Source organism: Micropterus salmoides, unplaced genomic scaffold, assembly GCF_014851395.1.
Source record: "Micropterus salmoides isolate LMB-PRFRI ecotype aquatic unplaced genomic scaffold, ASM1485139v1 Ms_hic_scaffold_17, whole genome shotgun sequence".
Lineage (NCBI taxonomy): Eukaryota > Metazoa > Chordata > Actinopteri > Centrarchiformes > Centrarchidae > Micropterus > Micropterus salmoides.
This window is the reverse complement of record NW_024040817.1, coordinates 20,476,485-20,499,721: the sequence shown is the minus strand read 5'-3', so window position 1 is coordinate 20,499,721 and position 23,237 is coordinate 20,476,485. Positions and strand designations below refer to the sequence as shown.

Below are 23,237 nucleotides of genomic sequence, written 5' to 3'. Positions count from 1 at the left end.
CCCATTCCCTCCTCTGAATTCATTCCCCACTACTCCACTATTTTCTGCAACTCACTGTCTCCAGCTCACCCCCTCCTCCTATCCCGTGTCCTGCATAGATATTGCACATTTCTCCACAATATCTGCCTCTCTTGTTTTGTTTCATTGTCTTTTCTCTCGCTCTCTCTCTTACTGCTTGGGGATCCTCAATTGACATCATCACTCCTACAGTTACCATGGTTTCAGGGGAAAGGGACTGTAATAACTGTTTGGATCAAATAGACAAAGCTTGGTGCTGTTGTATCTCACAAAAAAAGGGGCTGAAGACATTCAAAGGAATTATTCTTTATTACAGAATCCAGACTAGTTTGTGGGTTTAGGTGAACATGTGACGTGTGTGTGTGTGTGTGTGTGTGTGTTGTCAGGTCAGTGTTAATGATGGCTCTGTGTGAATGAACAAGTTGTCGTCGTACAGGTCTTCATCCAGGTCGCCTTCCTCTTCGGTGAAGTAGGTAGGGAACGGAGGGTTGAGCAGGGTGGAGCTCCTGGTTGGCAGTATGGTATCTCTTAGCTGAACACACAAAAACACTTATTGTAATAGCTGTGCTGAAACAATTAAGTGACAGAAAATGTGTTTCTAGGTGCCAACAGTTCTGAAAATAGTTGGCATTAAATCATTTATCAAGCAAAAATGCCAAGAATTTGCAATTTCCACTTTTCAAATGTGACGATTTCCTTTTTTTGTGTTTGTTTGTGTGTTTTATTTCTTTTTGATTAGAATATCTTTGGGTTTTGGACTGTTGGTCGAACAAAACAAGCCCTTTGGAAATCTCACTTTGAGAACTGGATGTTATCTTACAGACATTTGCCTCCATTAAAGTATTTACATCCATAAAAGTATTTAGATCAAATTAGCAACTTTTTAAAACTTTTTTCTATCATGCCATCCTCCTTCAGAAACAGAATAACATCACACTGAATTCAGATAAACATGAGGGATTCCCAGGAAAAAGCATGCATGTAATCCAGCGCATTTTAAATGTTCACACTTTAACTTGTATATCGAACAGCCGACTGCTGCTTCACACTGAAAGCGTTCAGCTGGCAAAATGCGGGCTGGCTTTAATTGTGAAGCAGCCACAGGAAACGCAATATATTTGTCACAGAGGTTAGTTCTGACCGCAAGCGTTCATCAAAAGTGCATCTGCAAAAAAATACATTTTTTTTGTCAGCAGATCATCCTTAATATTTGCAAGAGACGAACATGAAGGAGTAGCCACAGTGAGCTGTAAGATAGGCTGCAACAATTTTACTGCGCCCTTCTGCCGTGTGCAGCATAAAACAAGATTGTGGTTGGAATTTTATTGATTATAACAACCCTGAGCTGCTCTTCTGTTGTATTTCTGACAAACTAGCTGCTCCAAAAGTGCTGTGAACCGCACTTACTGCCGTTACCACAGTAACCACAGTAGTTGCCAAATCAACCAGGAATGAAATGTTAAGGATTTTGTTTTTAACAATAATTTAAAATATTTGGGAAACTACTAATAAAGCTAGTGAAGTTACATTTTATTGAAACAAAAATATTTAGGTTAGCAAGATCAGTGTTTTAGTGTTTTCACATGATTTATATTCATTCATTCACTCAACATCCCCCTAACCATACACATCCCAGCGGGCCCCTGACCCCTTGTCTGAGAACCACTGGTTGGCCATAAAAAAAATACATCAATAATGAAAATTATTAATTGCTGTACCTTGTACCCCTAGTCTTAATTGTAATCAATAAAACATAGCTGTTCCTCATTTCCATAGAGACATTTAGGCTACACAGAATAATAAAAACAAACAATAACGAACAAACATTATTAACCTGCAATCTAGTGGATCCGGGTGCATTTGTGTGTGTATGTGTGTGTGCGCGCGCGTAAGACGGCTGAGCTGGGTGAAATGCAATGCACATTTGTATTCATTATTGCTTGTCTGCAAAACAAATAATAGGCGTGTGTGTCCGAGCACGCACGCACATGCACGCACACACACACACACACACACACACACACACACACACACACACACACACACACACACACACAGCACAACATGCTGAGTATTGAGATAGATGCTGTGGATATTACCAACATTATTGATGTGCACACTCCCATTCCCTCACAGAAAGAACACACACCCCCCTGAACCAGCACAGTGTCAATGAAGATACATCACACTGTGTTGCTGGTGCGATGGCGTTTTACAGGTGCAAGGTCACTTGTCTTTGTCAGAACACTAAGCATGCTGGGGTTGACCTTACACTCCACTCCAAGTGTGTGTGTGTGTGTGTGTGATTTTTACCTTCAGTAAGCAGTTCCTGTGGCCGGGGACAGAGCCGTGAACATACAGCACATTATACTTGGTATTGACCCTCCATATCTGCAAGAGAGAGACGGAGCGGATGCAGATGAGGGAATATTGAATTGAAATTGCAGTCAAGGACAAACAAGTTCAAAACCCTGCCTGTGTCTGTGTTCCCCTTGTGAAAGGTTGTACCTTCAGTCCATAAGCTGTGACGTAGATGTTGCCCATCATGCCGGGCATCTTTTTCCCTTTGAAAACTTTGGCTGGATCCTAGACGCAGATGATGAACGACACACACACTCACATTATTATGTGGATTATAAGCCAACTGTTCATGTCTGGCATGGATGAGAAGAATCTTGCACTGTGTGTGTGTGTGTGTGTGTGTGTGTCTCTTACCCCTCCAGGTCCAGACGCTCCTGGTCTGCGATGAGTTTTGGTTTGGCCGTGGGTGGCTGGCTGACCTTTGAACCCATATCGCTTCATTACGCCTTGAAAACCCTTGCCAATGCTACAAACAATACACAAGAAAATGAATGTTTGCACACGCATATTATCAGATTACATTTATTGTTGACTTGTTGCCTCAGAGGATAATGATACAGAAAGAGTAGTTTGCACTTTCTTGCAAAGTCAATAACTGATCCATCTCCAAAACACGATGCTGAAGCTGAGAGAGGGCAAGAAGAAGGAAAGGAAGGCAAGAGGAGAGAACGCCAGTGAGTAGGGAAAGCTGGCAGAGATGAACTTACGATTTGGCTGTGACGTCCACGTACTGGCCTGGACGGAAATGTGCTGCATACAGAGGAGTGCCTGAAGACACCACAATGATTACATTACAAAATCTGTACAAAACTTGCTTTGCTGGCCACCATAAGATATTAAGAGTCCAGCATATGATAGGGATAGTGTTGTGGATGAGTATCACTTTAATCGTACACTCACAGGCGTGCGCATACCTGGCTTGATGATGGCGTTGTCGGTGACTTTGAACGTGGTGACTTTCTGTTTGGGAGGCACCCCTGCGTTCCTGAACATCTCCATATCTGTTTCAGACCTCTGTCAGTCAGGGATGAAAGGAGTGAGAAATAAAGCATTAAAACAAGTACGAGCAGTGAGCAGCAGTTGGACTTTGGCATTTTAAAATTAATCGTGGGACTGTATGGGAGCCAAACACACATTCACACAGGCATACGCGCATACGCGCACGCACAAACACACACTTGGCAGCAAGTGTCTCTGACATTTGCTTTCACTCGGCTCGCTCTCATCTCAGCCCCTTCAGTCACTCTAAACTCGCTCTCTCCCCTTCTGTTGACTGAAAATCAGCCTGCCAAAGCTTCACACTCCGACAAACTCTGCCTTAGACTAAAGAGTAATATGGTTGTGTGAGAGGGATTCAAAACAACTCTGCATTTGACAAGTGAAACCCTGACACCAGCCCATCAAGAATCTATCACGACTCCCGAAAAATTACACTTTGATTTATTCAGCGTTGCTTTTTTGTTTTTACCTTAAAAAGATGGATGCACCATGTTAAAAGGACAAATTCCCCATCATACATACTAACAGGCTATTTTAACAAAAAAAAAAATCTTTTAAGTCTACGCTTTCTGAGATGGTAGAAATTTTCAGAGTAAGCTGACGAGCCATTGTTGCCATCTGTCACCTCAGGTTTCGGTGTTTGTGTTATAGAGTTCTGATACGCAGTTTGAGGCAGTGATGGGACCTTAAGAGTTTATTACAAGCATGAAAAACACTTTTCAAATGTGCCCTTCCCATTGTTAGTGGGACATAGCAGCAATGAAATCTATTGAATCACATTTTTTTTAATACACCTTAGATTGAATATAGTCATTGATGGTTAGTGGGTGAGAGTAATTTCCTGACTATGGGTCTGTATTCATAAAAAAAGGGAGAAGAAGGGAGGCTTGATATGAGCTGGATGCTACAGGGAAATTATAAAATTTAGTTATGTTTCCATAAAGCTGCCATACTGATTTGATTTTTTGCATGATTATGAATTGTAGCCACAGCTACAGCTAAAATGAGAAGAAATGTGTTCCTGGCTGACGAGTTGTGGCTCCTCTGCAGGTATTACAAGCATAGCGATTAGAATGATATTATATTCTCAAACAATACAGTTCAGTACAAATTAAACAGTTCAACAAATCATTGGTTTACGAACCATTTATGATTAAAGTAATTACCTTTGTTAAGTAATTGTCTAAAATGCTGAGATTCTTATCAGATGTTTATTTAATAAATATTTTGTTTTTCAAACAAAGTTTTTTTTGTGCGTGTAGTCAAAATCATGATGTAAAAATGTTGACATTGCTCAGCCCTTGTGTAAACACACAACATAGCTTTGCTGAAGCATACAAATAGGCTTTGTGACAGTTAAAAAAAAAAAGAATTACAGTTTTTTGATTAATGTTGGCAATTCCTCATGCAATTGCAAGGAAAAATAAATAAGCACAAAATTAAATTACATTTTCTGTGGTGGGACAGCTGCTGATTATAAATAGCCTACTGCTGCACCATTACTGAACACAAAAATGTTTTCTCATTAAAAAAAGTAATTTAAAAAAATCTAAATTTTAAAACATTTTATTTTGCTTAAAGCAGGATTACGTGGCTTTGGAGAGAAGAATTAAAACAATCTTCCTTTTACAGATGAAAAGGTGAATTCAGAAGCAATTAAATGTACCATTGCTGAATTCAATACACTCTGGGGTTTTGCTGCCCCAGCCTTGGTCTGGCATGACCAGTATGACCACTTGCTTATGGTGGCTACTGTTAAAACTGCAAAACTGTGCTAACAGTGCTATTTTAGGTAACAACATAAAATGTAAACACATCCAATTTCCATCCATCCATCGCCAACCGCTTATCCTGCGTACAGGGTCGCGGGGGGGGCTGCAGCCAATCCCAGCTGCCATCGGGCGAAAGGCGGGGTACACCCTGGACAGGTCGCCAATCCATTGCAGGGCCACACATAGACAAACAACCAGTCACGCTCACACTCACACCTAAGGACAATTTAGGGTTACCAATCAACCTAGTCCGCATATTTTTGGACGGTGGGAGGAAGCTGGGAGCACCCAGAGAGAACCCACGCAGACGCGGGGAGAACATGCAAACTCCACACAGAAAGGCCTGAAACGACCAAGGTTCACATTCAATTTCACAGCTAAAATAAAAAACCTTCCACACATATTTTTTTATGATATTACTGCTATTTCTTACATGGAATGGTGATACGTTTTTCCCTCCTACCACAAGGGCAGCACTGTGTCCATCATATTCTTCCTTGGACAGGTACTTTATTACATGGCAGTCCTGCACCTAAAAAAAAACAAAGCAGGCTACATTAATGATAGTTAAAGTCGGATTCTGTATATTCTAATTAATGTTTTACTGCTGTACTTTTACCTTGCATTTACTGTTTTATTGTTGTATTTTTACCCTGTAAAGCACCTTGGTCAACCTTGGTTGTTTTAAGTGTGCTATACAAATGATATTGATATTCATTTATCGGTTGATCCCTAACCCGACAATGCCACCTGTTTCTATTCTGACCTATAACGTACATAAATACAACATTAGATGAAAGTCCCTGCTGTAAACATGTTAATGCTCTGCTCCCTTTCTCTTCAGTTCTCTTTTCCCCACACATACACCTCAGCTGCAAAGACACCTGCTTCCCCTGCCTCTTCCTGCCTCTCTCTCCCTGTATGTGTCTTCTCTGTTGACTTTCTCCACCCGCGATTCAATTTTCAGCAGCAGGTGCGCCGCATGTGGAGGAGGCTTGTTTATGACGTAGCCTACCAAAATGAAACCAACAGTGTAGCTAACGAATAACTGCACTGGTGTGTTCACTGTTACTTTACCTGGTCCGTGCTTGTAAAATATCCACCATGTCGTGACTTGTAATAGATAACATCTCTCTCTGCGTTTCTCTGCAAATTGCTAAAATGGATTGCCAAATATAACTGGGCAGCCCGCCCAAGTAAAGTCTATATATGGAAAACACTAAACTCACAGAACCTGACAATCACTATATTTTGGCCAAATACAATACAACATTGCAGGCATTTTGCAATACATGACACATTGTAAGAAAATCAGAAGTGGATGAAAGAGGAGGAAAGTTTAGCCAAAAGTTTAACTTCCTTTTACAAAGCAACAATCAAACCTGTACTGTATTTATTCACTGCATTATGATTTTCAGTTTCACTTCAGATAAAACATGCACCGGAATGCCTAAGTGGTGGGAGAACCTTCACCCTGAGGAAGTCAATTTAAATGTTGTACTTTTCATCTAGCGGAGACGGTGTCTGTATCAGCTGAAAAGAAAAACAGGACTAAATGTTACAAAGTTAATTGGCAGATGGGGATAGACGTTTGTGTATGGCCTTGCATCTGACATCAAGTGGCATGATGACTAAATTAAAATTGTCCAACTGTTAACATTTTACTGAAATTGAAATAGGAGTTTGTTATGCTACCCACTCCAGTGCGTCATTATCAATGAACAGTAGAGTGAACACACACGGCCACGGCTTGCTTTCAATTTACTTCACTGACAGATTAGCCGATGAGATTAAAACGTGAGCTGAATAAACCTGACATCAAATATCTCCTGTTTACACCTTGCTGTTTGGGAGGAGTAGCTTGCTAAGGAACACTGAGGCTTTTCCAATGCATAATCAAAACCTGCAGTTGCTCAATATTTGCTCTCCCTCACTCCCCAGAACATTATTGGACTTCTTTTCAGATCTGCTGGTCATTTCAGTATGGACAACAACCATAAACACAAATGCCTGGTTTTGATGCAAAGTTAAGGCACAACGGAAAACACAACAGATGTGATTGTGGTACCTGTAACATGGTGACTACATGTCTTTCTCCTGTTTTTGTCCAGATGGGAGCCATCCCTATCTTCACGGCAACTAGCCCAACTCTTCGACTACCTGGAAAGAGTTGAAAATACGTTTAAAATGCGAGCAAACAGGAAGAGAACTGATGATGTACACAGCTCTCACTAATCATGACACCTACCCTCTGTCCACTCATGTCGCTGCCAGGGCTCATCCTTGAGTGGGTTGAGCTTTTCAGTTGTTTGTCTCCTGTATTCCTCTGCCATGCTCTTCCTCATGTACTCCTGGTTCTCCTCTGTGAGGTGTTCATCAAACCATGTTGTGGTCTTTACTGTCCTAACACAACCCACCAAATGGGCAGGACTGCAAGAAAAAAGAAAAAAAAGGACTTGACTAATAACGGGCAGACACCTATTCACAACTGTGTTCAATTAAGTACCACATAGCATACAGTATGCAATTATTTACTTTAGGGCTACAACTAACTTATTATTATTGTGTCTTGTTGATTAATGTTACAAAACATTTACCAATAAATTATTTTGTCAATAAAAGATCATAATAGTTAAATAGTCCAAGGTGACGACTTTGGATAGCTTATTTTAGCTTATTATAGCTTAAACAGCCCCAAATTCAAACATATTCAGTTTACAGAGCTAGGCGCAGCACATTTATACATTGTAGAAGCTGGGACATGGCATTATAGCTGATAGAATTAAATGACTAATTAATTTGATAAATTAATTGATTAAACCACTCTTAAAATGTTTGCTCCAGCGCTACTTTCTGTATTCCTTAGCACTGAAATTTGCTTGGCTGCTTCAGATTGCATGTTACTCTGTCATCCTAAGTGTACTAAGTTGAACACATTACTTATCAGTCTGCGGCTGCAGAGTCACTGCAGCGTCATAAAGGATGAGTATGCAGCAGGTCCACACATTCACACGGACAGTTTGGGCATTTAAGTGTATAAATGTCACTGCTGCTGAATGAGGAGTCAATAGAAATAAAAAAGTTACAAAGAACTGAATGAACCCTGGTGAAAAAGTCTGCCCACGTCTGCTTGCAGACGGCTTTCAGCAGATTACTCATTTATTACTGTACTGACTGGGACCACCAGTTTTGTCCTCCTAACAGTCTCCACATTAATCATTACGTAACATTATTTATGTGGCTAGAACAATAAATCTCAGTGTTTCCATACAGCGTAATCACTGCGCAAATTCTCCGGTGAACCTTTAACCTATGCCAAACAATTACACACATTTCGAGAAACCGTAAATATGTGCAATTAAATGGTAAGATACGTCAGTAAATACCAACTCTAAGTCACTAGGAAGCAGGGGCAATTAAGCTAGCTTTAACGTTACTTTTCATGAGAAAATTACAACATTGGCAAATGTATTAGCACATAACAGGCCCAAGTGAAAACAGCAAGGACGGTGCAGAATTAATTGAAAACTATACTGCTATTTCGCCACAGCAACCTAGTTTAGCTAAGCTAACGTTGCATGCTGAAGTAAACTTCAGTTATATTAGCACAACTAGCCTTAGCATTAGCTACCTTTCTGCTGCTGCTCGGAGAGAAATGAGTCGACTTCCCCGCTGAAGAAGAAACCGACAGCTCCACGCCGCCATTGCGTTCTTTACTATATACATTTACACATAAATATTAAAAAAACTACACACAAACTAAAAGGTCATGTAGTCTCACAACATCACAACCATGCCTGTTCTAAATGTCACCCTGGATATTTCCGGTACGGGACAAAAACAGTTCCGCAACACTGAGACTCATGTCAAAGGTTCCGCACAAACGCCAGTCAGTATTTTGTTTACAACATTTAATACATTGTTGACCTTGGAAACAGCTATTGACAAAAAAATTTCACTTTAAGGTCCGTTTATTTCTAGAGTTTTCAGTCATATTACCTGATCTTAGTTAACAAATTGAGTTTGCCCCATTTTCATGGAAATGTTGATGTTTAAAATATCAATTCTGAGCAGTATAGCATGATAAATAATATTTTAATAAAAATATAAATAAAAACAAGTCCCATTGATTTGAGGCTTATTTCTGATGACCCTCTGATTCATAACAATACACTGTGTTATTTATTCTTGTTATTATTGTCTCATTGTCTCGTTTAACTGCATTAAACATAAACAGTAGCCTATAGCTTTAGATAATGATGTGAGGTACATAGACAAGGCAAGGCAATTTTATTTCTATAGGACATTTCAACAACAAGGTAATTCAAAGTGCTTTACATAAAACAAAGCAACATAGGGAAATATAAAAAGCCATTGAATTAAAAGAGCTAAATAAAAACAGGACAGTAAAAGTTACAGTGTAAAGCAAGAAAATAATCTACAGCCTTAAATTTGATTTACTAAAAGGCTGCAGTAAAAAGAAAAGTCTTGATTTAATAAGAACAGAGAGTTTCAGCAGATCTGCAGTTTTCTGGGAGTTTGTTCCAGATATATGGAGCATAAAAACTGAACGCTCCTTCTCCATGTTTAGTTTTGACTCTGGGGAGAGAAAGCAGACCTGTCCAGCAGATGACCTGAGGCCTCTGGATGGTTCATAACGTAGCAGAATATCAGAAATATAGTTTGGCCCGAAACAATTTAGTGCTTTATAAAGCAACAGCAATATTTTGAAATCAATTAAAAATCAATTATTTATTATTGAACAGAACAGAATAGAAGGCACAGGTTTCTCCCAGCCTTTATACAACCGATTCTCTCAGACCAAGCCTCTCAGTCTCTTTCAGTGTTACTTTTCTGATGTGGTTGGTCTCTCAAACAGATATCAGGAGGCTCATGTGTTGAATACTGATCTGACTGTCAGAGACTGAGGCACGTATGGAGTGTATTCTCATGACAGTCCAACTTTGGTTTGCCCTAATTGACTACATGGAGATTAGTGAAATAATGCATTCTTGCATTTTAATGTCTGTATGGGAGATGCAGAAAGAGAGAAAGAGGGATGTTGTGGAGGAAAGTGTCTGTGAGCCAACTGGCAGTTTGAAGTATTGTGGAGTGCTGGTTCATTCAACAACAAGGCAGGGCACTCCATGAGAGACACAGAGAGAGAGAGAGAGAGAGAGAGAGAGAGAGAGAGAGAGAGATGCATGATGTCTAACCTCAGTGGATGTCTGCATATACAAATAGTCTGCATATTCAGTGGCAGAGAGACAGAAGCTCAGAGGGCAGAGAAAAAACCCAACTAATAGGTTGTCACCTGCTCATTCTTTGTTATTCTAGATTATACCTTCACACTGCACAAATACTAAGGTGTTTTTCTTACTTAGTTTTCGTGTTGTTTTGCATTAATTCCTCAGAGAATTAACCTTACCTGAGCCGTAATCACTACATGCCCGCCCAATCTTGTAACTTTGACTAACAATTTTTTATTTAAAATGTAATGGTTTACCTTGTGGAGGCCAGCCTGGTGCCCTCAAAGGGGAGGTAAGTCCCCCTTTTCTGACTGTGTGAACACATTCAACATACAATTGACACGTGACTGTTTTTAATATCTATGTGTTGAATTGATGTAAAAATATAATGGTTCAGGCCCTACATGTTTTTGAAACATTGGCTGTCTCACTTTTTTGTGTGAGCAGTGTCAGAGACACTGTCTTTGACACTGCTCACTTTCTCTCCTCTCTCTCTCTGTTTGAAATGCTGTCTGTAATAAATAGTTTAAATACTTTACTACAAACACAGTCAAACACACACAAACACACATCACATACAAACAAATTTTGAAGGTAAAAATGTCAAAAGGTATGCCACAAATGCAACAATATTTTTATTAATAATAAAGAATAATTTCTGATTTACCAGAATTTCTGCTTAAACTCAACTCATAAGGTGGCCCATTTTAACTTAAATAAATGGCCCATTTTATCTAACTTGTTAAGGTAAATTGCACCGGTAACTAAAAATGCTTTTTATTTTTTTTTTTTAAATCTGGATTATTTAACAAAATATCATAATTTTATCTGACAGAGGCCATCAAGACATGTGTTATGAATCATAATTTTTAAATGTCAATTTGTTTTTTACTGATTTATCAACCTTGAGAAGTAAAATTTGATATGGCCACTCACCATGCTTTTTGATGGCATTGTCTCAAAATGAGTCATTGCCTCGCTCCCCTTAGCAACCTCAGACCAATACAATCATTTGCTAAATGTCAAGTGGCAACAGTTTGAACTTCTTTGCAGTCATTGGATGTCTTTTAAAGAGCTAGGACACTCAAACCTTAAACTGCCCATTTTACCGGATGCCCCAGTTTAGCTGAGTTCAACCTACACATTCATATAGATATCAAATCACACTAAAATGAAAACCAAAATGACTTTATTATAATCAACATGCAGAATACAGAAAAAAACAGTTTTCAGCTCACAGATGAGTGTCTACCACAGACGCTTTGCTATCCTCCCAAAACTCTTTACAATGTAAGAAGGTTATTAAGAAATTATTACAATTTTTCAGTTGTTCGTTTCCATTTAGCAAAATCTCAAACAAATCTGTAGAAAAGAACCCGAAACACCCAAGACAACCCTGAATGTCACTCAAATGACAGAGATACTTTATTTCATAACTAGCAAGCGGCTACTGGAGATTGGATATTAGCAGGAGCTGAATTATGCATGCATTTATGCAGTACACTAACAGGGATGCTACCATTCCCATAAATAACATTTGCAATGCTAATTTTAATCATTTCCAGCTATGCAATCACATATTTTGACTTCCCTACCCTCAGATATTTGGTCTTTACTTGCTAGTTATCTAAATAAGGTAGGAGTGTCATTTCTTTGGGTGTGCTATGGTCTGCATGCTGGTCCAGAAGACTGCTCTTATTTCTATAAACATCTTTCAGATATACAGTAGATATTAATAATTTTACAGGTGATGCCATTGTGGCCAAACATGCAATAGTCATCAATGGAGTAGTTCAAATTGTTTCACCAGAACGAGCTAATTCTCTGAGCTAGACTACTGTATGTAGTATGGTTATGTGTACATGTTTGTTTGTATGTGTATATGTGCTTGTGCTTTTGTATTATGTATTATACAGTACATAAAGTATATATATGATATATATATATGTGTGTGGGTGTGTAGTTGAGAGTATGTTTCCATGTATTCCATTGTCAGGGGCTGAAGGCTCTTGTGGATTCGTAGTCTGACATACACTTGGGTTTGATGCCTTTAGCGTTGTAGTAATCCACCACCTGGTTAGGGACTTCTGCCAAAACACTCTTAGCCAGTGCGGCCGGGGAGGCCTGGAAACACAAAGACAGACAGAGAGAGAGAGGAGGAGGAGAGAGGTCACAAATACACACACATCTCCAGCCATGCGTGATTCTAGGATGCCAGAATTTACTGTTGAGCATGATGCTGTCAAAGGTCAAGACCAGTAAGACTGATGTGATCAGACAAGCTTATTTGTAACTTCAAAACCTCCCCGCTTTCACCTTTTTGTCCTGTAGTACCATAGCTTGGGCACTATTTGCTCAAAGAGAAAAATGCATCAGATCCTGTCTATTCATTAAAAAAAAAAATGCATAGACAATGCAAACAGTAAATTTCATGTACATTAAATGTTGGTACAGTTTGTGTTATATGAGTTAATAATAGAGAGAAATCCTGTTGCATTTGATCATATTTGCTATTATATGATAAATATAAAACTCCAATGTTGGTCAGTTGACAAGCTTTGTGGTAACTTAAGTTAAGGTTCAAGAAACCCTTTCAAAACATTCATGGAAGAGGAATATTTTCCTAGCAGGAACAAATGCAGCCAAAAAAGAGACATTTTGTGTTGTAAACCTGCATACTGAATTATAGAAACCCTGTGGATTAACACTTTACTTTATTTTAAATCTGAGCCTTTCGTAGCCAGGATGCATGCTGAGAGAAATCAAGACCATTCAAGCCTTTCAGTTGATTCCAGTTAAAGTTAAATATGTGTTATAATCATCTCGGTGTTTTTAATTTATTGTATTGTGATCTATTATGTCCTCTAGATTTCAGAGAAGGCTTAAATATTTCAACAATGGGATTATTATTTTTCCATATGACTTTTCTCTTGTTTTCTTTTTTTGCTATACATGCAATAAATTAATTAAAAACAGCAGGTCACAAGAAAATCAATAGGATAATCCATAGGATGATGGTAGAATGCATGGTTATCTAGTTTAAAATAAGGCAGATTTATGTTAGTTTATAAAAAACAATTTTATTCCATCTAAGGACATGAGGAGTGATAATGAAAGCAATGAATAAATGGGAACCTGCTCCTTCTAAATGTACAGTAAAAGTATGAAATATTCAGATAACGTGGAAACACTTAAAGCCACATTTATGTTCAGTACAGAAAAGAAGAGAAAAAACATTCCTATGCATACATATACGCACACACACACATAATTCTGCACACACAGGCCAGCCACTTGTCTGCATGCACACACATGCGCTCACACCGCACACCCTTCTGAATCCTCAAAGTCAGAGTGTCTGTCGTACTCCGTCTCACTTAATTCCCCGAGACAATGCATCATCAAAGTGCACCCACCCCGACACCCCCCCTCTCATTTCCACCCTCCGTCCTGCTCTCTCTCCTCTGCTCCTATCTACCTGTTATCCCCCACTCTGCCTGTCACACAGCAACTCCGTCCTGCTAATCCCTTCTGAAAAGAAACGACAGAGCAGAAAATCACCTCCCCACCTCTGTCACACACTCCCTCGCTCCCTTTTGTCTTTAGCTCCAGTCTCCTGTTGACCCCCCTCCAACACCACCGCCACCGCCGCTGTCTCTCTCCCTGCACCTTCCTCATTGCTTTCCCCCAGATTTATTCTTCACTAGTCCTGCCTGACTGTCACACTATCTCTATCTACTTTTGGGTAAACTTTATGTTTCTACTCCTTCCTACATTTGCTGAGCCCCCCACCCCCTTTTCTGCTTATCTTGATGTAATTGGTTGATTTCTCAACCTGTCACAGACCAGACTCACCATAACAGATCCAGCCAAACAGACCCTGTCAAAGACAAAATTAATGTCACCAGTGCCATACACACACACAGAGCTGATAGCTGATGTGTTCTGACGAGCACACCAAGTATATTACGCCCACATACTCACACTCGTTACCCCCTGACTACAGCCTTTCTTACCACCCACCCAAGACACACACACACACACACACACACACACACACACACACAGAGCAACTGTTGAAGTAGAACTTTTTAAATGCAATTACTCTGGGGTAGACCAAGCAACAGGATTTTCTGTGTCCTTATCGTCACAGAACGCAGAGTACTGAAATCAAGGTTTAAAAATTGGTACTAAAAGCTCGATCGGATTCTTGCCTTAACTGTGATCACATATTTTCTCTAGATTTTGGGTCAGCAATTAAGTTCAACTATGGGCCAGTATTTTCAACATGTTCATTGGGGAGTCAGTGTTTTACAGGCTCAATATGTTTAGTTTGTTCATTTCTTATACAGTTATTCATTTAATACAAAAATTGATGCATTGGTTTGTTTTAGGATTGTATCCAATTTTCCCCATTAGTCTGGTTATACCAGACCAAGAAAGGCTTTATCAGTAAAATGTGAAATACGGTATTTATTGTGAATTACATGCGCTGCGTGTTTACATTGTTATCTGCAGTATATTTGTGAAAACTCATGTAAAAGTTCTGATATGAATTCTAAAAGTGAAATCTTCAGCTTTTGTTATAGGGCCACATATTTTGATTAACACTGCTCTATATCATAATTTTGCTGGTTTAGACTGAAGACAAAGAAAAGAAAATGAGGTTTGGAGAAAACTGAAATCAGCACTGATTGATACCAGTATAGAACACCAGGTGTTGTTCTGGTAAAGGTGTTAAAAATCTTTAAAGGAATACTTTGCCCAAACTTAGAGACTTTGTTTTAGATTTGTGGCCCTGGTGTGAAATTTCTTAGTGTTTCATGACTAGATACTCTTTTTTATGACCTCACATTTCTTATGCCCTTTAATGTTGTTACTCAACTTGAGAAAGCTCTAAACTTCTAAAGTACAGTTTGGTTTCCACTACAGTTATGCAGGCTGTGAAGAAGTAGGCACAAAAATGCCAGAAAACTGCATCTGCTGCAAAAAAATTTATTCTGCTGCATTCTTATATAGTGACTCATTTGCATAAGTCTTGATGTTGCCTGACTTCCCTGGAGAATTAGTCAAATGTTTTGCCTTGAATGCATTTATCAAAGCTCTATCACTTTTCCACAAATTCAAGCCTTCTATCCATCGCCCGTTACCCCTCCTCCCAACTGCTACCCACATGTTTGAAGTCCTTGAAGGGGACGAACTGCACGATGTCACGTAGGACTGGCTCGCCCTTCGGTGAGCGCAGGATTCCGTCGTCTCCGTCCAGTATCTGCATGTCTGTGAAGTCTGCGTTGCCCACGCCGACGATGATGACGGACATGGGCAGGTGGGAGGCGTGCACGATGGCCTCCCGTGTGTCCGCCATGTCGGTGATGACGCCGTCTGTCAGGATCAGCAAGATGAAGTATTCCTGGTGGGACGGGAAGAGGAGGGACGGTGGTGGGAGGGGAGAAATTTATGGGTTGAAGGGAGGAGGTTGTGGGCAGGGAGGAAAAGATGTTCAATGAATTTTATGTTTTAAAAGTGGCTTCTTGTCAGGGGCTAATTTGAATAAAACTCATTGTAATCCACCAGAGAGCCAGAGGGAAGCGGGAAGCATTAAGGCAGAGAGGAATTTGTGCTCCAAAATTTATGACTGGAATTCAATTAATATCCATCACTTCTCCCCCCTTTTCTCTTTTTGCTGTTCTTTGTCACATCTTTCACCTCCTCTGATGTCTCACTTTTTGTCTTTTCATTGCTATTGCTATTTATCTTTCTTTTGTGTCCCAGTTTGCCAGTGCAAACACCAACAGTCACAACAACAGGAACAAAAAATGGTCCAGACTTTCTCATTCCCTCTCTCACCATGGCCTCTTTGGTGTGCATCTCCTCGGAGGCAGACGAGGCCACTTTCTGGATGATTGGGGCGATGTTGGTGGGCCCGTACAGCTGAATCTTGGGGAGGCAATTCTGGTAGGCCTCCACCACGCCTTGGATTCCTGCAACACACACACACACACACACACACACACACACACACAAACACACAGGTTTTTGTTTATTTGTCTTCCTGTGTACCTGTCCGTGTGTTGCACTGCAGTGACCTCACCAAGTCAAAGTTCTTGTACTTGCAAAAGTATCTGCTAAAATGAATCAGACTCTGCCCATGTGATTGCACTCCAAGGTGACTGGGCATTTTTCAAAAAGCATTCCCATTTAGTCCACACAACCACAAGCTCACACACACACACCTTCACGGCAGGAAGGCAGCTATGCGAAGAGACGAGCGCAGAAGCCCATTTCACACATACAGATTAGTGTTGTTTTTCTCTTTATCGTAGAGCCTGAGAATACTTCCTGCAGCATGGTGACAAATCTTCCAGCTGCGTGTGTGTATGTAAGTGTGTGTGCATGCCTGTGTATTTGTGTGTCTAAGAGGAAGAAACAGAAAGTGTGGACAGATATAGAGCTGGAAATATGGGACTGACAGCGAGGGAGAGATGAGAGGCGTGCAGCGGTGATACTATAGGACTGTTTTGGTCCTGTGATGTATGAATGTGAAAGTCTATGTGAGTCAAGAAGTCAAGTGTGTGTGTCTGTGTGTGTGTGTGTGTGTGTGTGTGTGTGTGTGTGTGTGTGTGTGTGTGTGTGTGTTTGTTTGACAGCTCACCAGCACATTCAGGATTGTCTTCATCAAAATTCACTGCAAAATCATGTGAAACCTACACATGAGGGCAGAGAACACAAAGCCTTTTACTGCCACATTAAACCACACACTCAGCACAACATGCTCAAGTCTAATTTACAGGTTGACAGATGCCTTCTCTTTTCATGTTAATCAAAAGCAAGCTGTGCTTCCAAAATCTAAAGTAGCAAGAACACCCCCTGCTACACACATCCACACATCCCAGATGTCCTACCTTGAAGTCAGGTGGTATCAGTGCTCCAAAACCAAATGCAGGGAACATTTTATCACTAGAGAAAGGGAGAGACACGTTCATACACATACACTTTCATTGGGTGTGTGTGTGTGTGTGTGTTTGTGTGTGTGTGTGTGTGTGTGTGTGTCAGCATTAGCTAAATGATGATTGATGGAGTGGCTCTCACCTGTCATAGTCTTGGCAGATCTCCCCTACAGCCACCAGCGCTTTCAGGTACTCATTGGGCTGGTAGGGGTGGATGTAGTGAAGGGAGCAGCTGTTTCTGGGATCCCCATTGGACGCTGTGAAGTCTATTGCCACCTGGCAAAGAAACACACACACACACGTACGCTCACCACACAACATGAGTAGGCATGGGCAGACAATGACGTACTGCTGTAAACATTGAGGAGATTATATTGTATGTGACAAAACTTACTGTGAACTGAATTTGGCAGCCTCCCATGATGTAATCCAGGAAGGAATACATTTTGATGATCTGTCAGGGGAAATGTTGAAATTGAGGCCATGACATGGATTTAAAAATGGATATAATAATAGCTGAATGAGGTGGATGAAGCTGGGGGTGGTGACGCTGAACATTAGCACTGAAATAATTAAAGCTTTACACCCAGACAGCAATCCATAAAACAAATGTTCTGACACAAAATGAAACAAAATCCAGTATCTGTGGCTGTTGCAGGACTGTAATAAACACGGCTAATTATTTCATTCGTATTTCATTCAGTCCAAATGAAATTATTGGCTGGCCTACTTGCCTATTTATCTACCTATCTACCTGTGTGCACATTCAGGCGGTGTGATAAACATACCTAACAATGGTTTCACAGTATTGAATTAATTGACAGTTGGTGGCGCTAATTCACCAAGAAGCATAGTAATATGCCAATGAAGATTGGCATTAAGAAGACTACTAGCAAGCAAAAACGTGCTGAATCCCAATCTACACACTCACAGAATCACAGACTCACAGACTTTGAGGCACGTTTCTGGTAAGTCCATGAGGGCTTAGGGTTGTCTTACTGTCAAATGCCAAGGGCCTTTTACCAGACTTTGAGCCCTTCGTGCACACTTTCCTTAAGTCCGCATCTCTGCAGACTTTGCCTGAGGAAATTACTCACAGTTCATAGCGATGCGACATTAAACACGGGGTTACCAGTGTTTAAAAAAAGGTCAACAAACATGGAAATAGCAAATACAAGAAAAAATAAGTTTACATAATGTAGTCAGTGTGTGCTGTTTTAAAAACGAGTATATTGATTATTGGAAAATGACCTTTCCTTCACTCTGTCAGAAAGGAGCCTGGAATACGTTCAGATCAGGCAGTTGGTCCTAGCAGTGCCTCGGCCATGAAGTAAGTAAAGAAATGTAAAATAAAAAGCCTCAAATCCACAATTCTTTTGCCGTAGCCAAGGTAACGTGATATGTTGCAAAGTGCAGTCCAATAATACCATTTCTTGCCCTTGCAGCCTCTTGCACTTAAGCAAGCACTTAAGATGACGTCCACTAATGCTAAATCTATACAACTTTGTTTTTTCTGAGTTTTAAAACAAAAACGATCTCTGTCCAAACCATTGTTTTTAGCTGCGTATCAGGATGGATCTTTCTTAAAATAACTGAAAATGCGCGTGAAGTGGCCATTCACGTGCATGTGCCGTTGTAAACAGAAGGCAGATTGTCTATTCCGCAGTTGCAGAAGATTTGGCTACCGAAAGACACTACTAGAGACAAACAAAAAATAGCAATGGCAAAGAACCCCATCACAGATTTTTTTGCACGGACTGACAACGAGGTGGAACTCTTACTGAAAGTAACACGGGAGTACAAAGTGACTAGAAAATGTAGTAGCGTGGATGTAGCCTAAGTCTGTGAGGGTTCAGAGCTTGGGCTTTAGGGTTTAGACTGGGATTGGGCCATAGATGTCGCTAATGCAGGATTAAAAATATTTCTGAAATCTGCTTTGCATTTGTTAAATGAGGAGAGAAATACATTTAGCATGGTTGACACGCTCCTAACCCCTAACCCCTTGTTTGTTTGTTTAAAAGAAAGCTCCACAGGGCAACTTCAATCAATAATGACAACAATCATTATTTGCAGCTGTTACCTGTGAGACTCAAACAGGAAAGGGATTGTAGGAAGTAGAAGGATATCAGACAGAGATTGTGGTAATTTACCTTACAGTGGTTGAGAATAACAACACCAGAATTTCTGTAGTTCTTCTTCTTCAACTGGTATTTAGGGTTGATGCACTCCCATTGAAGCTAGGCAAAAAACACACACACACACACACGCACACACACACACACATTGCGAAGAGTGTAATTACACAGAACAACCACAGATGTATGATGAATGAATTATACATTTATGAGATGGACATCGTTTAGCGTATGTGGCAAAAACACAGAGATCTTTAAGAACCTGACACAGAAGCTGTTCGCACCCAGGACTAACGCAGCTATGTTAGTGTATCTAAATAGATGCATATGCGTGGAGATTCTTCTAGCAAAATATGCCTCTAGCTTTTTGTCATGTACAATAATTTAATAATCCTACTCATAGACTAGTTTAGGGGAAATTTAAGACACGTAAATACTTTGTTAGCGTGCAGTCGTAACTCTTTTTATCCTTTTGTGTGTGCTTGAGCTTACCTGTTTGCCCTCCTGCTCTGCTCTCACCTCCTTATAGGTGGTCTGAAACTCCCCTATAAAGTCATGTTTTCCATTAGAGTCCCAGTCCCAAACTGTGCACTGGAAAAAGACACAAAGAGACACACATGCACAAGTACACACATTCATTCAGTTAGAACGCAGCTGCAACACTGTCATTTAAACGCACACACACATGCACTCATGGCATGCAGGGAAATGCCATGCTGAATGATTGATAAGGCAGTGTTGGTGGGGGGCAATGGAGCGGTGAAATATTAATCTGAGGATGCTGAGAGGGACGGGGCTTAAGAGACAGCTTTATGTGTGTGTCTGTGTTTAGGCGTAATAGTTTGTTTCTCTTGAAGGCGGTACAAGACAAGAAAAATGGCCTCAATCACCGGGGAAAAGTGCAGGTCAGCGGGCCAAGGCGTAGAACACCATAAAGAAACAATCCTATCATTTCAAAAGGTGACAAAAGGCGCCAATATCTGCACTGATAAAGTTGGTCATTAGAGACACACGTTAACACACACACACACACACACACAAAGATATATGCTTTTACCTTTTGCGAAGGTTTAATGGCTGTGAAGGAGTCATTTTGCTGAAGAGCATAGTGACCTTGTTGCCTGAGGTCATCCCAATAACTAGTAATCAGAACCAATCCAACAACGCTTGATTAAAAACAACCGGCAGTAATCCCCTTATTTCCTGCCACCCACTTAAGCTGTCAAGTGCTTGCACCTGAAGTGTGTGTGCCTTTTTGTGTGTGTGTGTGTGTGTGTGACAATTTGTGGATTGCATGTGTGATGTGTTTTTGACAGTAATGTTTGTGTGAGGGAGCGAGCGCAGGCTTTCGCAGCCTTGCATCCACTTCAAGTAGCTGAGAGTTGTGTATGAGAGAGTAATGAAAAAATTAAGAACCTCCGTTCCATTCGCTGAATACTAGCTCTTGGACGGAGAGGGACGCCAATGGAAGGGGTGGAAAGAAAAGTATAGAGGTGAGGAAACGGATAAGGAGGCATACAAAGCGAGAGACAGACAAACTCTGTATAGGAGGGTTATGAATTTATGCATTGGTCAGTTAAGAGCCCAGTGAAATGGAAGCAGTGGTCTGAATAGAAATCTCTGCCCTGCCATTTCTCACTATAGCTCTTCAAACAGGTAGCCCTGGAAACCATAGCCGATGGAGTGCGTGTGTGTGTGAGCCCTTTCTCCTGCTGTCAGGAGCCATGCAGAGTTAAGACACCTCTGAATATTTAATGAACAAGCTCATGTTTATTCATGGTAAAGAATAACTGTTCGGAGCTGATGTGCAGCCACCACTTTCGCACATATGCACACACACACACACACACACACACACACACACACACACACACACACACACACACACACACACACACACACACACACACAAACGCACACACACAGATCTATTATCTATCTAAGGTGAGAGTTTAGGATGACCACTGAGCTAATTCACACCCGCACAGCTCTTTAAATAACACAGTGACATCTGGAAAGGAAGCGCATGACCTGCTCAACTCATGACTTGGTGAAGAAAATGCAAGGAGATGTTGAGGCTGCTTTGCAACTTGCTCACATGGTTTGATTCAGTTAAATAGGGTATGTGGCACTTTTGCAATTCTTGGGTTTTACAAATCTCATCATTTGTATGCTACAACGGTGACAAAGAATCCCCTGCAGGCCTTCAGGTGTTGTTCAGCCTCTCCCTCTAAATGTTTATTGCCTCACTCTGACGGAACTTGAATAATGAAGGGAGCTGTGGCCAAGGTTTTGTATATTCAGAGTGTTGCAGATTGTATTTAAGGTTAAATAAAAAATGATATTACCATTACTTTGACCTGCAAAAAAGTAGTTACAGTTGCAGACTCACCTTCAGCTCCCTGTCATGGTCACCACTGCAGAGTGTGTTCAAGGAAACTTTGAAGGATTTCCAAACTGGGCTCAGGTTGTTCATGACCGTCTACCACGTGCAGTGCACAAAACATGAACGTTTATGTTAATCACAGGTCTGTAGCAGTAAATAATACATCTATGTGTGTGTTTGTGTGTGCAGGTAATTACCTCAGTTCTGTGTACGAGTGACTCAGTGCCGTCATCATTAATTCTGAAAATCTCCAGGAAGGGGTCTGACTTGCTGAAGAAATCCTTCAGAGGGAAAACACGCATGTAAGGTAGAACTACCTCTGATCACCATAAATCATTCATATTCAGATAGAATCATTATTTCACCCCCTTTCTTCCTTGTTTCTTCCACCCATCCCTTTCCTGTCCTCTCCAATTTATCCGCCCCTCCCCTGCTTTCTTCCATCTTTTCCCTAAGGCACAACTTGTTTGGATTAGTCATCCATGGCCGTGCGAGCGTGCGTGTGCGTGGGGAGGCTGAAAATTAATATAGTTATCTGTGTGTGTGGTGGGGTGGGGGAGATAGGAGGGGGTTATTTGGTAGAGAGGGGTGCCCACCTATCTCAGCAGGCCTCCTCTAATGCCAAGACTGTACTTCTGAGTATTTTGAGTGAGTTGCTTCGTCACCAAATCCCACAGCCCCTCCACCCACCTATTTCTTCACACACCTGCCTGACAGTGCGCACACACAAACTCATATCTCTGAAGATTAATTCCTCTCATATCTAAAGGAAGAGCACGCATTCTCAATGCTTTTGAAAGCGCACACGCGACCGCGCAAACCTTGTCGTCCAGCTTGCGAGCACTGAAGGAGAGTTCAACGTAATCGTCGTTACCAGACAACTCCTCCGCTGTCACCTTTACAGGGAGGTGGAGAGAAAAAGAAGAAGAAGAAGAACAAGAAGTGGAGGAGGGGGAGACAGAGAGAGAGATGGACAGAGGTGAGGTGAGAAAATGAGATGGAAATGAGGAACAGAGCAGATTGAACAGGCAACATCATCAAATTAATTATCTTCAGAGTGTCTGCGCAAGAGGTGGTGCGTGTGTGATTTGTGCATGTTTGTGTGTGTGTAACTGTACTGGGCTGACTTTAGAAACAGTGTGATACCGTTATGGAAGACTTTCCAGCAGTGTTCCCCTGTTTGAGCAGAGCTTTGCTCAGTTTCCTCTGAGAGACGATCTGAAACAAACAGACTAAAATCAGCTTACAGATTCCAGAGATTCCCCTCAGAGGAAACTGCTTGCCCTGTTTGTGTCATCCATACTACCCCCCACCCCCCATTTGTTTTCAATAACTTTGACTTGACAGACACCAGCTTTGCTTTAAGTCCT

General features: G+C 40.8%; 2 protein-coding genes across 3 annotated transcripts in view; both read right to left on the bottom strand.

The window, feature by feature from the left end:
* Positions 1-324: 324 nt before the first annotated feature.
* Positions 325-8,992, bottom strand: mrpl3 (mitochondrial ribosomal protein L3). The gene is made up of 10 exons (XM_038725468.1): positions 8,782-8,992; positions 7,399-7,580; positions 7,219-7,310; positions 5,584-5,682; positions 3,294-3,393; positions 3,087-3,147; positions 2,734-2,845; positions 2,527-2,604; positions 2,332-2,409; positions 325-550 (listed from the first exon to the last, which is right to left on the bottom strand). Exons 1-10 carry the CDS (start codon positions 8,874-8,876, stop codon positions 401-403), a joined length of 1,047 nt encoding a protein of 348 aa, XP_038581396.1. The 5' UTR covers positions 8,877-8,992; the 3' UTR covers positions 325-400.
* A 2,579-nt stretch (positions 8,993-11,571) lies between these two features.
* cpne4b (copine IVb) overlaps positions 11,572-23,237 on the bottom strand; it is a 20,559-nt gene continuing 8,893 nt past the window's right edge. Inside the window, exons 4-16 of one of the 2 annotated variants that reach the window (XM_038725169.1) lie at positions 23,014-23,085; positions 22,689-22,763; positions 22,065-22,148; positions 21,874-21,963; positions 19,974-20,072; positions 19,497-19,583; positions 17,741-17,800; positions 17,489-17,622; positions 17,302-17,356; positions 17,052-17,103; positions 16,247-16,380; positions 15,573-15,809; positions 11,572-12,523 (exon numbers count right to left, since the gene is read on the bottom strand). In XM_038725169.1, coding sequence (XP_038581097.1) covers positions 12,392-12,523; positions 15,573-15,809; positions 16,247-16,380; positions 17,052-17,103; positions 17,302-17,356; positions 17,489-17,622; positions 17,741-17,800; positions 19,497-19,583; positions 19,974-20,072; positions 21,874-21,963; positions 22,065-22,148; positions 22,689-22,763; positions 23,014-23,085 — 1,311 coding nt within the window. In that variant the 3' untranslated portion in view covers positions 11,572-12,391. The remainder of the gene's footprint in view (positions 12,524-15,572; positions 15,810-16,246; positions 16,381-17,051; positions 17,104-17,301; positions 17,357-17,488; positions 17,623-17,740; positions 17,801-19,496; positions 19,584-19,973; positions 20,073-21,873; positions 21,964-22,064; positions 22,149-22,688; positions 22,764-23,013; positions 23,086-23,237) is intronic. The other variant, XM_038725170.1, reaches the window with a different exon arrangement.

Bases quoted from the DNA above. Each gene is read 5' to 3' on its own strand.
- mrpl3 (XM_038725468.1), bottom strand. From the start codon at position 8,876: ATGTATATAGTAAAGAACGCAATGGCGGCGTGGAGCTGTCGGTTTCTT. The intron at 5,683-7,218 runs GTACCACAATCA...GTTTTTTTTTAG, and splicing joins ATGTAGTCACCATGTTACAG to GTGCAGGACTGCCATGTAAT. The intron at 3,148-3,293 runs GTATGCGCACGC...TGGTGTCTTCAG, and splicing joins CAACGCCATCATCAAGCCAG to GCACTCCTCTGTATGCAGCA.